Below are 17,481 nucleotides of genomic sequence, written 5' to 3'. Positions count from 1 at the left end.
AAAAATGTTTGTAACCAAACAGATCTGGGGCACCATTGACTTTCATATTATAATTTTTCTTAAGTAGTACTACTTTTCGCTGAACACAAATTAAGATATTAATAAAGAAACATTTTACCAAACATATCTGGGGCACCACTGACTTCCATAGTATTATGTTTTCCTTAATATGATTAATTTGTGCTGAAAACAAATGAAGGTATTTTGAAGAATGTTTGTGATTTGGGGCACCATTAACCTCTATAGTATTATTATTATTTTACTATGGATGGCAGTGGTGCCCCAGTAAATAAATAATGTCTATATTTTCATTTTTGGGTGAACTATCTTTATAAAGAAGGCTATATGTATTGTAAATTCATAATTTTACTTAATATAAATATTGTCTTTTGAATAAATACAAAATTGATCATCATACGTTTGACTGGACACATGTTGCTACAGTACAAACTTTATTATTATTCATTAATGCACATAATATATAAATCAACCACAAACAGTGCAACATAAATAAATAGTCATTTTCTTAAAAGAAAATTACACCTAGAGACAACATTCGTAACACGATTCATTGGTAGTGATATTTCAGATGCAGTTAGTACCTTTGTTATATATCATTAAACGTTATGAAGATCACTACCGTATAGGTTGTGAATAAAAGGCTCTTAAGTTAAATAGAAAAAGCAGCAGTCAAAAGTGCAAAAAACATTAAACAAATGGTTAAAAGTAAAGGCTGCACATGCACGTGGCAGTAGATCTATTTAGAAATATCAAGTTTTCAAAATGTTATTAGTAACCTGTTCATGCACGCTTTAGTTTGAGATTTTGCATACGAAGAAGGGGGGGAAATAGAGCTGGTCGACTAAACCATTCACCCACTTATCTGTGACTTCGACTGGAAAAGGCATAAAAAATAAAAACCTGAATATGATCTGCTTCTATAGCTACACAGAATGGCTTTATCTGGGATTCAGAAAAGCATCCATACAGTCAAGAAACAGCTAAACTAACAACAAACTGGTTTTGTCTCTAAAGCAGCCGATAAGCACATGGTGCTCCAAATAAAACAAAACTCTACAGTGCTTTTAACAGAATAACTTAGTTTTGTTAAAAGTAACACAGCAAGTCTTTCACGTCACCTCACGACTATATTTCTATGGCGTGATGTTGTCCAGACAAGGCCAGGCTGGAACATAATGCCTAGGTAGAGTTCCCTCCATAAGCCTCTCCATCCACAAACCCAGTCTGTCCAGTTTGTGGTGGATCTCCAGAGTCTTGGTCTTCTGCCGGGAACTTGACCGCGACCGAGAGCCTTTGCTCGGCCCGTCCTCGTCGGATGACCTGCTGTGTTCGGCTTCTTCCCCCGTGAACACGGGTCTAAACATGCAGAAGTATTTCTTGTGGCCGTTGAGGGCCAGCACGTGGCCGGTGTAGTCTTGTTTGTAGGGGACGGCGTCGTCTTCTTCATCCGAGCAGTCGGGTGGACGGGCGTCAGGAGACGACTCCATGAGCAAATCCATCCACTGGTTGTGTTTGTCCAAGTTTAGGAAGGAGTAGTGAAGCGTTTGAGACCTGTGAATAGAGCTGTAGTTGTAAATTCATGCAAGCAAGGCAGATCTCCAAAAAAAAAGGAACTTTTTCTCAAACGCATGTCTCACCCTGAGAAGGAGTACACCTCTTTGGCGAACTTCCTAAGCAGCACTTGTTTAGAAGAATCGGTGAGGATCAACACCACGTTGATGTGACCAGGCTTTAACCTGACCAGGTTGCTTATGTAGGTAACATCTGTTAACTCGGTCACTTCAACAAAGTTTTTCTTGGGTGGACGACTGCAGAAGAAAAACAGGAACTGTTAGCGACTGGACCAACGAACAAATAACCCAAATTTGCAGTCTGCAAAACTATAATATTTCACAGTGTACTTCTGTCAATAAATGACATTGGTCTCAATTTTTGCTGACATACAACCAGTGTGTTAACCTGGACGCGCTTTCTGTTCCTGGAGAGTCCTTTGCTGTCTTTGGTGATTCAGTGGGCTTTTGTTTGGCTGGTTTGTCTTCACCAGAGTCACTGTCCATTAAACAAAAAAAGCAAAGATATAAGCATATGCAACCCACACCTATCTTACAAAAGCTACAACTCATCTGATAGGTACAAACTAGGCACAAACTTTTGAAAGAACACAGAGTCCTACCTAAAAGCCTGAATGATGACAGTCCCAAATAAGATGAAAAGAGCCGAGAAGATCAGAGATAACACAGGCATCATTTCACGCCTAGAAACAAAACAATATGTGTTCGTACATAATGTATCACAAAAAATAAAATTTGAATTTATTTACAGCATATGCCTTAAAGGGATATTTCAATGAAAAAAAATTCTGTCATCATTATCTCACCCTCATGTTGTTCCAAACATTTCCTTTTACTAAGGAAAAAAAATTGTACTATGGAAGTCAATGGAGACGGAGATCTGGTTGGTTACAAACATTTTTCAAAATATCTTAATTTATGATTAGCGAAAAGTAATTATACAAAGAAAAGGAATACTACTAAGGAGAAAAATAATACAAATGGAAATCAATGGTGCCCCAGATCTGTTTAAAGATATTTTGAAAAAAAAATTTGTGTTCAAAATATCTTAATTTATGTTCGGCGAAAATTAATTATACCAAGAACATAAATTGTACTAAGAAAAAAAAAGAATACAATGGAAATCAATGGTGGCTTAGATATGTTGGTAAAAGATATTTTGAAAAATGTTTGAATTTGTGTTCAGTGAAAATTAATTATACTAAAGGAAACTTAATTTGTGTTCAGAAAAAAGAAATTATACTAAGAAAAAAAAGAATACAATGGAAATCAATGGTGCCTCAGATCTGTTTGGTTAAAGATATTTTGAAAAATGTTTGAATTTGTGTTCAAACAGGAAACCTTATTTTTGTTCATCAAAAATGAACAATACTAAGGAAAAAATTAATACAATGGAAGTCAATGGTGCCCCAGATCTGCTTGGTTACAAACATTTTTCAAAATATCTTAATTTATGTTCAGCGAAAATTAATTATACCAAGAAAATGAATACTACGAAGGAGAAAAATAATACAAATGGAAATCAATGGTGCCCCAGATCTTAAAGATATTTTGAAAAAAAAATTGAATTTGTGTTCAGCAAAAATAAATTATACTAAGAAAAAAAAAAGAATAAAATGGAAATCAATGGTGCCTTAGATATGTTTGGTAAAAGATATTTCGAAAAATGTTTGAATTTGTGTTCAGCAAAATTATACTAAGAAAAAAAATACAATATGGAAATTAATGGTGCCCCAGATCTGCTTAAAGATATTTTGAAAAATGTTCGAATTTGTGTTCAAACAGGAAACCTTATTTGTGTTCATCGAAAATGAACAATACTAAGGAAAAAAATAATACAATGGAAATCAATAGTGCCCCAGATCTGTTTGGTTACAAACCTTTTTAAAATATCTTAATTTGTGTTTAGTGAAAATGAATTATACGAAGGAAAACTCGTGTTTAGGGAAAATAAATAATAATCAGGAAAGAAATAATACTATGGAAGTCAATGGTGCCCCAGATCTGCTTGGTAACAAAAATTCTTCAAAATATCTTCATTTGTATTCAGCAGAATCAAAATATGTACACAAGTTTGAAACAATGGGAGGGTGAGTAAATGATGTCAAAATTTTCATTTTTCCAAAAAAATATCCTTTTAAAAGCTGTACAGTAATTACATTAATTTATCATTCCACCAAATATATGTCAAAATGACCAATAGAAAAACTAATGAAGATGGATGGGAACTGTAGAGAATTCAATGATTCTGGTTTTAATGATGGTTTCACTTTTCATTTATGGTATACGAGCAATTAATTTTAGTACTTTCAATAAAGCACCTGTCCCCAATAACTGCTCACCAGTTTGAATAGAGAAGATCATAATAAAACTGGGCGAGAAAATCATATGCTGTGTTCATCCACCGAATTAGAAACATCTGCAAAAGAATTTTAAAAAATTATTTTAATAATCTGCATTTGTATTATGTAATAATAATGTTTCTTGTATTAATACAATCCAATTATTAAACATATTTCTGAATGAATAATCATGACACATCTCTACCAAAATTTCCATTCCTCATGCTGCGTACACACCAGAAGCGAATTGAACTTTTTGGGCAAGTAGATTACATACAAACTCAACGCAAAGACGCAAAAAGATGCGATTTGAGCAGGACGATGCCAATTATGTGAATTTGGTGGTGACTGCTGCGAAAACGCACTATTCACCTCAAACTGAAAAATTCACATGACGCAAAGTTAAATTCAGCGAGTATTCTAAAGCAAGACACACAATGCTTTTCTTTTGGTGTACAAGCAGCATTAGACTTCCATTAAGAGTACTGCTTTTTAACTTCCTGTCTGTGGTAAAAAATAACACTTAAAAATAACAGTCCTGAGAAAAACATTGTCTTACAGAAGCAAACTCATTATTCAGTTCAGGAAGCATCGCATCGTTGGTAAGGTAGGAAGGGTCTCTCTGCAGAATATCAAGCTGCTCGTGGAGGCGGAGCTTATCGTCATCACTTCCGTTCCAGCCGCCGGTCACAGTCCGATACATCGCCCTCCCTGTAGAGCTCCGCCTCTCCAAGATAATAACCTGAAGTCATCGATAAACCGAGTTAATGATTGATTTGAACATACACAGAGAGATCCACTAGGTGTGTATAAGCTGCTGTGTGTCTCTAACCTGTGGAGGGGTTGTGTCGTCTCTTTTGAGCAATGCGTCACACAGAGGCTGCTGTTGTTTCTGATAAACATAAGCAAACCTCAGAACTTCTTTAGTGTTGGAAGAAGCGAAGTTGAAGAAAGCCTCGTTCACCGATACAAACTGCTCTCCTTCTCCAGTGATGAGAAGAACACAGTATCTGTCAATCAGAGACAAAGATGAGAGCTGGACACCAACATGACTTCATTTTTAACTTTTCCCCACCAGCATTTTTGAAAAAAAATTTTTTTTTTATGATTTTCGCAAAAGTTATCGCCACCTAGTGGATAATAGCTAAATGTCCTAAAAACTCATTATTGGCAGGGATGCATTTTTCTTAATTGACGAGATAACTCGTCAATGGCGGGGAATGGTAAAAATGACAAACTTTTGTTATATACAGTAAAAACATTGTTATTGTATTTAAACGGAGGTGTGCGTGTTTCAAGACAATACATGAATTTTCCCTTAACAACTGGTAAATTTGCGATGAAAAACAACAATTGGGCATTCCCAAGTCACTTTATTCAATATATTTTATAGCATTATATTTAAATAGCCTAGTTATGCCTGTTCCCAGAGTTTAAGGCTATGTTTACATTAATGCGTTTATCCTTTAAAACGGGTTACTTTTGCTACGTTTACACCTTTCATTTACACTACATCACCGTTTTCGACCCTCATAAACAGAGTCGTTCATAAACGCTAAAGACCCTGTTTTAGTTTGAGAACTCAGATGTAGCGCTGCAGTGTAAATGAACGTAGACGGAGTTTTATGTAAACGAACAGCTGATGATAACGTGACAACGCATCATTTTCAAAATAAAAATAATTTTTATTCAGGTAAATGGAGGTTTGCAACGGAGGTTTTGCCAAAAATATTAAACATCTACCAACCAGCTATTATAAACGCTATATCGGATTGTTTTAACATTTATCCTTATAGATAATGTCTGTTTTATATTTATGTTTGAGTATTGTTGGTTTTGAATATTGTTGTAATGTTGTTTTGTTTAAATTTAGTTAGCTTATTACGAAAGATAGACTGTAATTTTGAACGCCATATAGGGTGTTGTAAAGGCCAATATGAAGGGAGAATTGTAATGGGTCAGACATTATTTTCGAGTTTAATAAGTTTTGTTTGCTACTTTAAAATGAATTTCATTTCATATAATTTGTCTCTTAATTTTTATCGATGTTTTGTTGATAATTTTTGTGAATACAAATTAAAAACAATAAAATCAACATCATATTAATTTTTAAAGCCGATTGCGCTTTTTGCTATTTCTGTGTTGCTATCAGAGGACGTGCATGGACACTTTTAAAAATTAACTTCATATTAATTTTTATTAATTAATTGCACACTGAACAGCGACAGGTAAGGGAAGATAAGTTATTTGGCGTTTACCTCTTATTATGTGATTGAAGTTTGCATTTGCTGAAATTCATTTTTGCTTTAAGTTCATTTAGTACTGTTCACTTGAATGCTTCCTTTTTAAATCATAAAGACCTTTCTGTTTGGTTTATAACATCAAAATTAACCTATTAATCATAATAATATGTTGCAGAGGGGAGACAAAGACTTTCCCAAACACATTTTTATAGGTTCAAAAAAAGTGTCTTTTGTAGTTGCCGGCAAAGGATCCAGGTATGAATTTTTGTTAATATCGCACACCCCTAGGCTGCATAAATGCGCAAAGGTAAGCTTTTATTAGAGTAATAAGTTATTTTATACTTTTATGTGCATGCCCAGTTACATTATTGGTCATGTTTAATGTGTTTATGGTGGTGTATAGTGTGGATGAAGATTCTTTTGTAAAATGCCAGTATAAACGAGGATCGTTTTCATTTTAAAATGCCATTTTAAAACGCAAATGCTCTAATGTAAACAGGGCCTAAGAAAGGCACGGTTCTTACTTCCTGCGCCGGTGGAACTGTTTAACTGGACACAGCTCATCAAAGAGTTTCTGATTAACCAATCGTGGCACGAGCAGGAACCGATTGTTGGACACAAACTCATCAATGATCTGTTTCTTCATTCCTCTAGCCTAAGGATGAAAATATGGATGAGACACTTTTATCAAAACTGAAACTATTGGTGAACATTCAGCCACAGGAGACCTGGACTATACCTGAATGACATCTGCAGGTTTCTCCGTGTTCTCTTTGAAGAGGAGCATGGTGGGTGCATACGTGTTGATGTTAAACCTCTGTATCACCTGGGAGGTCTCAGTCAGGCCCATATCTACATAGCCGAACCTCACATAGTCTTTATATGCAAATGCGGTGAGCTGCAAAAAAAAAAGAGCATACGAGGACAGGAAATAAATAATAGCAAATATATCTAAATGAAAGTTATTAAAACAGAAAAATACAAAGTACCTCACCTTGTATAAAAAAGGAACAGTAGATGCTACATCAAACATCAACACACTTGGTTTATTCTCATCATGCCAGGCATTTAAAAACTCCACGTAGTTGCTATCAGTCAACTGAAAGGGATTAAAAGGTAACAGGTTAATAATTATAAACTGGTATCAGTTGCAGTTATACTGATATATACTAGCAAATAATTGCACTCTTTATGTCACATAGTCCAATTAGTTCTTTCCTGGTGACACAGATACAATCTTACCTTCTCTACCAGCTTCTGGGGTAGAAGGCTTTCCACAAACTGTTTCAAGTATTCCCTGGCCACAGCGTATTGGAAAAAAGTGACTTTGCCATTTATAACACCTAGAATTGAAGGTGTGCGGTGGGCTCCAAGATGATTGGCCAGCTGTCTCTCATATCCAATGTCTACTACACCAATACCAACCCCTAAACCAAACAACAACACAATATTTTAGTGTATTCTGCAGTTTCATTATACTTCGTTTAAAGACTGCATTTTAGATACTTCTGTACAATAATTTTTTACATTCATGCATTTTTAGCTACAGAATTATTCAAAGCTACAGTGCCTTACAGTTTTTTATCAGTATGCATGCTTCCTTAATTCGAAACCCATAACCTTTTGCCCTGCTAATGCAATGCTCTACAACACATGTTCCTGTGCAGCTAACATGTAAAACCCCATTCACACAGCGCTTTGGTCCCAGAAAATTTCCGTAAAATTGGCAAAGAGGCCCGTAAACGTTCCCGTAAACAGGACCTAGTAACATTGTCATAACGTTAACGGAAATCATTCTGAACAATAAGTAGAAACAATGTCGTAAGGGACGTGCCGTAGTGAGGACGCGCGTGTCATTGCAACAAGAAGTTATGTTTCAGATCTCTGACACGCAGATTTAAATGCAAATCAACATTCCCAATGAGAATGTCTGCAAACTAGACATTTGTTTATGTAGTTGATGATGAAACCATCTATAAGCTGCAGATAATATATCTCACTGGGTTTTAATGTTCCTGTAGCACAACTGGTAAAGCATTGCATTCGCAGCGCAAAAGGTTGTGGGTTCAATCACAAGGAAACACATACCGATTAAAAATGTATTACTTTGTAATGCACTATAAGCTATTTTGACCGATAAATGATCAACACACCTAGTGGCTCTAGATCTTGCACAGTGTCCTTCCAAATGGGCTCGATGTGAATGCAGGTGAAGCACCATTCTGAGGTGATCTTGATCAGGTAAGGTCTCTTGAAACTATCTGGCACCACTTCATTCATGTATTGGTTGTAGCGAAGGAGGTGCTTGCTGTCTGTAAAATCTCGACTCGTCCGAGGAAAGTTAAAGAACGATTCATCGAAGTAGAAACTGTTGTGAAAGTGCCTGAAGCCCTGTGGTGCTTGGGCGAAGTTTTGATTGTCATCCATTTGACCGAAGCGGTCGTAGTTCGCCCTTCTCTCCTCATTAGACAGGATCTGTGGAAATATGCATCTTAAATTATAATAAAAGCCATTACATATACTAAAAAGTAGGCAAATTTATGCCACCTAAATTTCAAAAACATGCTTTACATGTTTTTTAAATGTATTTGGGTCAGTGACAAAAACAGTTTGTCAAGATGAGAAATTCAATTAAAAAACGTGTTTTAAAAGCATGCATCAGGTTTATTTCAATGCACATATTTGTTAATTTTATGCAATAAAAATTACATTTGCACCATTTTTATGCAAGTTAAGACTGAATTGACCTGAAAATGTCAAATGGTTTAACCACCAATTACGCCAAAAATTAGAAATATTAAATATTTTATCCTCCTTGATGGCATGTAAGCGTAATCATCAAAAAAATTAAAAGTTATTTCTAAATGTAAATTTGAATGTGTTTTTGTAATATTTGTTCTGACATATTGCTAAAACAGCTCTGTTTTCTAAATAATCTTTGACAAATGATGTAAAAATGTATGTAAAAAAAATCATATTACACTAAATTAGATGATTATATTTTATTACACATTTTTTATGAATATATTTATATTTTAATAAAAAAAAAATACTAGTTAAACCAATTGACACAGACTGGTTACACCACATTGACATTTTTGCAATTATCCCCCAAATATTCTTTCAAAATAAAATAAAACCCAGAAATGTACGACTTGGTCCTCAAAACAGAGAATGTGTGCAAGTAATCTACAAATTTATTTTGATATTTTTATCCCTTTTACATTTAATTTATCCATACGGACACGCCACTGACTCATTTATCATTTATTTTCTCATTTATCATTGACTCCGGTACTCATTTATGTTTTTGGGACTTTTTGAGTCTTTATTTAGACAGGCTAGTGCAGAGCAGACAGGTAAGTGTTGGATGGAGATAGGGAAGCGGGATCAGCAAATGACCTCAGAGACGTGAATCGAGATCGGGCCGCTGTGAGCACACTAGTAGTGAACCACAGACCATCAGCACCGACTTAAAGGTGTAATGTGTATTTTTAGTGACATCTAGTGGCAAGATTATGAATTGCAAATAACCTCATAAAGACCTTACATAATGAACTGTATTATTTTTATTGTTTTGGAATAAGCAGTTTTTATCTACATACACCACAGTCCCCTTCCATACGAAAGTTGCCAGCATGTTTCTACAGTAGACTTAAATGGATAAACTGCTCTACAGAGCGCGTTTCATCCCTACGTTGGCCGTTTCTCAATCTGAAGGCTGCAGCCTCCAGAGGTCGCATTTCTAGGCTGCATACGTCTTATTGTTAGAATATGAACAATTATAAAGTTGAATATTATTTTTAGTTAATCGTAAATTGTTATGAATGTAATTAATTAATTGAATGTAATGCTCAGTTAACTGAAATCAACCAGGCTTGATTATGTATACAGCCTACATACGCGCCTTCCACAGGCTGCACCCTTCGGATTGAGAAACGGCCAACGTTATGATGAAACACGCTCTGTAGAGCAGTATGTCAATTTAGGGATACTGTACAAACCTGATGGCGACTTCCATGTAAGGAGACCCGGTGTGTATGTAGATAAAACGGCTCATTCTATGGTAATTAAAACAATACAGTTCATTATGTAAGGTCTTTAAACACCACTGATAATATTGTTATGTATATTATATTGCATTTCTGTCAAGAGATTCTCCTAAAAGTTAAATGTATTTAAAAAAAAAATCTCTTCAATTGAAAGACATACTTGAGGTGTTGATAATATTGCAACTCTTACTTCGTAAGATTTGGTGATCTTGATAAACATATCCTCCGCTCCTGGATTTTTGTTCTTGTCTGGATGCCTACAGATAAAACAATTTTTTCATTTAGACAACACAGCCTTTTAAATAGTTCTGTTCATAATAGAGTAGGCCTATGACAATCTCTAGTATAACAAAGTATATGACTAAAATAGGAAACAAAAGAACAACACAGTGGAACAGATAGAAGACAATTAATTGTATACACTTTTATATACATAATGTTTTGTAAATTACTTTGGATAAAAGTGTTTGCTGACTGAATAAACATAAATATTAATGTAAATACACAGCAAACTCGCTTTTGTAATAATGCACACTAACAATGGAAATATTTATACACTTTTTTTCTGTTACTCTTTAAAACGTTACTCACCATTCCCTTGCAAGCGTCTTGTACACCTTTTTGATTTCAGCCTGACTTGCATGTCTTGATACTCCAAGAACCTTATATGGATCAAACTCAGGTGCAGATGCCAGGGAATCTCCAAGCAGAGCCAGCAGAAGAATCATCCACACACAGGACACAAATGCACTCCAACCTCCCATCTTCTTTAATTTAATAGGCAGGCTAGAAAAAAATACAACACAACCTCATATCAATATTCAATTATCTCTGAAATAAACAAAGCCCTGGAACATAATCTTTACTACAAAATTCCATATAGGTATAGAACATTTGTAATATTTGCGGTAACACTGACAGTTATAGCAGTGGACAACATGCACTTACGTTTTATGCATTTATCCGGTTGTGGGGGAAACAATATAAGTTACCCGAAACCCAATACTGACAGCCAAACACACTATCAAAACATTAAGATACCGAAAAACCTGGCTTTGACCACTGGATGAGTGTATTGCAAAAAACAGCTGACTGTTATACTATGAATAGAAAGAAACAACAGGTCTTACTTACAGCACACATCGCAATATTGCAAGCATTTTATAAATAATGTGAATCTAGTATGGTGGTCATACCAGTGCCAAGCCTTTGTTTTAATCGTATTTGCTTAAAATTCAGCAGCGATCCATGATCTCCTGGCATTAATGGGTGGATTCTTCTTCACCCGCCTGTTACTTCCGGGAGTAATGGATTGTGGGAAAGCACTTGCTACGATAAAAGTCACTGAGCGCTTGGTTGCTAGGCGTGTTCGCCTTCATGTGGTACTGCGCAGACCGACAGGCATATAACGTCAACGTATCGCGAGAACGAATAAAAAACATTCGCTCTCGCGGTACTTTGATGTCATATTCCTGTTTGTCTGCGCAGCGCCGTAAGAACTCGATCTGGTCGTTGTAAACTGTGTACCGTTGTGGGTTATGAGCGGTTATGGGACCGTGATTTTAACGTATTTGCTCAATAACACATTTTTGTTTCTTTTTGTCAAAACATTTTAAAAATTATTTTGTCAAGATTATGGATGCTCTAAATTTATCCCATGCCATAAATAACTCTAACTGTCACGTTACTGTAAGTTAGTCAGTAGCGAAACGAAGTCGGTTTCAATAAACCCATATTTTATTATATCTTGTGCAATATCACCAAATGAAGGTAAGTTAAGCTGCAATGAATGTTCTTACCTTGTACTGATATGTTTAATGTTTGCAGAGATGGGCATAAATACATTGAAATGTATTTCAAATACAAATACAAAATACTGTGTCGAAAAATGTATTTAAATACAAATACAAAATACTGTGAAGAAAAATGTATTTAAATACAGTATTTTGTATTTTGAAAATACAGAAAATACATGTGAAATTGGTGATTCAGTGCAATTATCCCTATTAGGCTGAAATCTATCTGGGTCTATTTCTGAATGTCAAAAAGCATTTAGATGTGTGCAAGTGCTTAGAAACTTTCAGAAAACTAGAAAAAAACTTGGTAACACTTTACTTGAAGGGGTGTGCATAAGGCCGACATGACACCTTCATAATCATAACATGACATGTGTCATGAACATGAAGAAGATTGTATGCACATTTATGACGGCTGCCATTGGGTGTCATTTGCTCAATTGTGTAGTTTTTGGTGCGGGGATGACATTGTTTGAGATGTCTTTGTTGTGACAACTTGACATACACCAATACAACAAAACTTGTTATAAATCTGTCATAAATAATAATTATCAAACTTAAGAAACTACCTAGCTGTGTGGGTTAACATTACATTAAACTGTCATTTAAATGTCATTAAAGGAATAGTCTACCCTTTTGCATTATTAAACTAGGTTATTACCTCAACCTAGACAAATTAATACATATCTATCTTTTTTTCAATGTGTGCACTGTACAGTGAATTGTGAATGTGTTAGCATTTAGCCTAGCCCCATTCATTCCTATGGTACCAAAAAAAAGTTTTATTTTGTGGCACCATACTTACAGTACTGGTATAACTCCTCATGTCTTTAAATAGGGAAAGTGTTTGGTGGCTTCCCTGTTTGGTACAATAGGAATGAATGGGTCTAGGCTAAATGCCAACAGGTTCGCGACGCGCTGTGCAGTGCACGCATTGAAGAAGGATGGATATGTATTAATTCATCTAAGTTGAGGTAATAACATAGTTTAATATGGCAAAAGGGTAGACTATTCCTTCAAGTGTTAATACTATGTCAAATATTATTAATACTCGGTCAAATAAACATTATGAAGTGAAGAATATTCATGATGCTGTTATAAAACTATTTAACAGAGTATTAACACTTAATGACATTTTAATGACAAATTAAATTTGTATAACTGGTAAAAAGTGGTCAGTTATGTTGTCTTGGTTAATGTCAAGTTGTCATGACAAGTTATGATGTATGGGTTAATGTCAAGTTGTCATAACAAAGACATCTCAAACAATGTCATGTTTGCAATAAAAATTACAAAATTGAACAAATGACACTTAATGACAGTTGTCATAAACGTCCATAAAATCTCCTTCATATTCATGACACGCATCATGTCAGCCTTATGAACACCCATTCAAGTAGGGGAGAGCGGGGTAAGATGAGCCACTTTTTACATATGTTGCCTTATCTGCCTGAAAAAATGAGACAGAAGTCAAACAAAAACATCAACCTTTATTTAAGGATGTCTCCTGTCAAATGAAATGATAAGAATGCCGTTATAACAAAGGGCTTTGAAAAGGTGGCTTCTCAAAAAAAAGTGCTCTTGTGGCTCAACTTGCCCCAGCTGAGGGGTAAGTTGATCCATGTGAAGGGGTAAACTGACCCACTGACTTTTTTTGTTTAAACCCAAACATAGTTAAAAAATTCACACCATTCTTAAATGTAATTTTAAGGGTGCCAAAGAATGCATTGAAATCATTTGTTAAATTGTTCTTTCATATTTACATAGAAGGTATGTAACTTTATTAAGTGCAAACATTATCCAGAAACGTTTTTAAATGTCCATTTACAACCCTAGGATTTGTCATTTTAATGAAATTGTCTATTTTTGCCCTATTTGGAAGGGTAATGATAATAATAATGTTGATTGCTCTATTTAAAATGTTTTTAACTAAATATCATGGTGGGGTACATTGAACCGCTGGTTCAGTTTACCCCACAGCATTTGGTTCACTTTGCCCCACGGCCACCATTTTGGGAAAAACTGCCTAGTTTAGTAATTCAGGCTAATCTTTAGCTAAATCATTAACCTGGTTTTATACATTAGCCTATCACCAATATGTATGGTATAAATATTTAGACCTGGATAAATTTGCTTTAACATAACAGCCATTATACTTGACATGTATAAATTTAACTTTGATGGGATAAAAACAGTTTTTTGTAAAAAAAGCATACTTATCTCTTTAACTTGTGCTTCTCTTTACCAAAGTCAAATAGAAATGATAGTTGCTACCTGGATTTGTGGTCAGACGGCTACAAATCTGTATGGTAGCCTAGATACAGGGGGTGGGTCAACTTACCCACTGGCTCACTTTGCCCCACTCTCCCCTAAAGTAAAAACTTTTTCATGTGTCGTCGTCCCACAACCTAAACAGTTTATATGTGAAGAAATCCACGTATTCACTTCTCACGAGACGAGTGTTTGACAAATTATTCTCCAAACTTTCTCTCATTGCTGCTTTTTGATGGTTTTGAGAACAATTACTCAAGAGTCGCCCTCTGTCATTTACAGAATTATACAACGGAGAGCATGTCAAGCATAAAAGTCTTGTAGGTTTACTGAGGAGCCTGTAGGTTCAGCAGGTTCACGCAGTAGAGTAGAGCCATGCGAATTGCAAAAGTGTAAACAAGGCTTCAACTGCACAAAGCTAAAAAGAAATCAGCAACTGTGTGCTGATTCCACCATTTGCTGTGTTTTAAAGGAAAACACCAGTTTTTCAATATTTTACTATGTTACCTCAATTAAGATGAATGAATACATGCCTATCTTTCTTTAATATGTGCACTTCTTCTTTGCACAGCGTGTCATGAATGTGTTAGCATTTAGCCTAGTCCCATTTATTCCTTAGGATCTAAACAGGGAAGAATTTAGAAGCCACCAAACACTTCCATGTTTTCCCCATTCAAAGACTGTTACATACCGAGCCCGTAGGGGGACACTTTGGTGTATTTTTTTGGACCACACTGTTGCGTTCCCGCGCGGTGCTTTTGCGTTCCCGCGCGGTGCTTTTTGCGTTCCCACGTAATACTTTTTGCGTTCCCACGCAATGCTTTTTGCGTTCCCTCGCAAAACTTTTGCGTTCCCCAGAGAAACCTTTTGCGTTCGCTCGCAAAAAGAGAATACTGTTTTCTCGAGAAAGCACAGCGCTTCACAGCGTCACCTGAGGCAGTTCATTAGGCAATGGCATCATTGATGCCCACTGTTTGAAGATTTGATATATAACTACTGTTATTAAAGAATTATACAGTATTTCTTTGTATTTAAGTCCAAGTTCAAATGAATAGTGGCATGTAAGACTAGTTTTGCATATTTAGTTCACTCCAAAATGGTCTAGTATTGTCACTTAACTTATGCTGCTTGACTTCTCAGCATAAAGATCATTATTAAATTAATATTAAATATTTCAAATTTAGAAATAGGCTACCCCATGCCATCTAATAAAGAAGTGGGTACCCCGTGCGTGCCGTGTACCCAGCACTACACCATATGGCATCATTGATGTCCGCTGTTAGTAGATATATAACTACTGTTATTAAATAATTATATTGTATTTCTTTGTATTTAAGTCCAAGTTCAAAATAAAACTCTATAAACCGCTCCGTTGTGAAATGGAGCGGTTTATAGAGTTTTATTTTGAACTTGGACATAAATACAAAAAATACAATGTAATTATTTAATAACAAAGTTATATATCTACAAACAGCGGACATCAATGATGCCATATGGCCCGGCGTTGCATTGCCCCCTCAGATCTGATTTGTACCCCCTCTGTTTCATTTTTGTATTCATGGTTAAAATGTTCAACCTCTTGATTTAAATAATAATTTAACCTTATGCCCATGGGATTTAAAATGTTCAGTGACATTACTGTCAGATTCAAACGTCTTTCGCGCTGAGCCAGACGGACGAGCTCAGCGCTGTCATATAGCAACACTATGCAGAGTTTGCAACCTCATAATGTTTATTTTAGATTTCAGACATTTAAATACACATAAGAACTGGTAAAACAATAGCCTACATTTAGTTTGTAAAATACACACTGATGTCTGTGGAAGCAGCAATACAAATCTATTCAAATAAGATAGTAATTTCCAAATAATAAATAAATATTATTTTCAAATAATAATAATTTGACGACGTATGTTATTCATATCAGACAAACACAGTGGAAGTATAAAGTTTACTTTATTGTTATAAAGGTTATAATGATACATGTTTGAAAGACGGGGATGCGCACCTCCCTGGCGAAAAATAAGTGTGCTTAAATGTACTTTTATAAAGTGTACTTATTACATAAATATAATAAACTTTAATACACTTAAGTGTGAATTAAATACAATATTTTCGGCGCACTGAATGCACATTAAGTGTAATTAATTTCAAATATATAATATATTAAGTTGAAATAAAATGTAATAAGTTGCCTATAGGCCCGGCTGCAGGATGAAATGACTGAGGGGCAATTTGAAATTGTTGGGGGCTTAACTTATACCATCAATGAATAATACACATTGAGATCTCGCTTTGGAACGACAGATTTTTTAAATGCAGCGCTCCATAAAACACTCAATATGCAACTGCACAGGTAACCAATAACTCACTAGCAACATTTAAACAGCGTAATAATCCATATTGTAGACGAGAGTATTCACGGCAATGGCAATATCCTCACAACATTATTATTGATCAAAACTTTGACAAAAATTATTTTCAAAGGAACTGCATTCTTACAGTTATTCAAAGATGCACACATTATTCCGCATATGATTTGAATAATAGATGAGAGTATTCATATAACAGCAATGAACGTCTCATATGGCAATAAATATCCACATATTACTTAACACAACAGCATGATGAAATTAATAAACGGATAAGGAAGCAGGATTGACATGTAAATTGTATTATTATTACCGTAAAAACAGCAATATTACTGAAATAAACTCTGAGGTAAATGCGCAAAACATGTTAACCGCATTAACAAGTCTAAGCAATAAAAGTGGAAAAGACATTATTATCTCTTAAAACTTATATGACAAAAATTATATTTAAAAGAAATGTATTCTTACAGTTATTTAAAGATGGACAAATAATTCCATATATTATTTCCTGTTTAAGAGCACGTTCGTCGGCCTCGCTCTGTTATGTAATAGCTGCTTGACAGCCCTTGTGAAAAATTAGCTTGCTTAAGTGTATTGAAAGCGTACTTTTTGTGTGCTTAAAACAATAAGAGTATACTTTTTGAGAAGTGCACTTGCTGATAATATAATATAATTAAAATTAAAGACCACTTAATGTACTTAAATGGAATACACTTTAATGAGACTATTTATTAACACACTTAAGTGCACTTTTTACAACTGTAATAATATGTATTTAAGTTTAACTTAAAGAAAGTACACTTTCATGACAAT

General features: G+C 34.9%; 1 protein-coding gene across 4 annotated transcripts; it reads right to left on the bottom strand.

Annotated features, from left to right (window-relative positions):
• Nucleotides 1-435: 435 nt before the first annotated feature.
• Nucleotides 436-11,686, bottom strand: dnajc16l (DnaJ (Hsp40) homolog, subfamily C, member 16 like). Of its 4 annotated transcripts, none has more exons than XM_055184479.2 (15): nucleotides 11,364-11,686; nucleotides 10,821-11,015; nucleotides 10,420-10,486; nucleotides 8,331-8,652; nucleotides 7,420-7,604; nucleotides 7,172-7,276; nucleotides 6,917-7,075; nucleotides 6,702-6,832; nucleotides 4,767-4,944; nucleotides 4,494-4,676; nucleotides 3,935-4,011; nucleotides 2,195-2,275; nucleotides 1,966-2,070; nucleotides 1,659-1,829; nucleotides 436-1,572 (listed from the first exon to the last, which is right to left on the bottom strand). In XM_055184479.2, the coding sequence occupies exons 1-15, from the start codon at nucleotides 11,387-11,389 to the stop codon at nucleotides 1,155-1,157; spliced, it is 2,403 nt and encodes an 800-aa protein (XP_055040454.2). In that variant the 5' UTR covers nucleotides 11,390-11,686; the 3' UTR covers nucleotides 436-1,154. The 4 variants fall into 4 exon arrangements, with proteins under 4 accessions (XP_055040454.2, XP_055040456.2, XP_055040455.2 ...); XM_055184481.2 differs by having other exon boundaries at nucleotides 11,426-11,684; XM_055184480.2 differs by having other exon boundaries at nucleotides 1,981-2,070; nucleotides 11,364-11,683.
• Between the last annotated feature and the right edge of the window lie 5,795 nt (nucleotides 11,687-17,481).

This window comes from Misgurnus anguillicaudatus, chromosome 14, assembly GCF_027580225.2.
Source record: "Misgurnus anguillicaudatus chromosome 14, ASM2758022v2, whole genome shotgun sequence".
NCBI lineage: Eukaryota > Metazoa > Chordata > Actinopteri > Cypriniformes > Cobitidae > Misgurnus > Misgurnus anguillicaudatus.
Note: the sequence above shows the minus strand (reverse complement) of the source record. Positions and strands in the feature narration are given on the sequence as shown.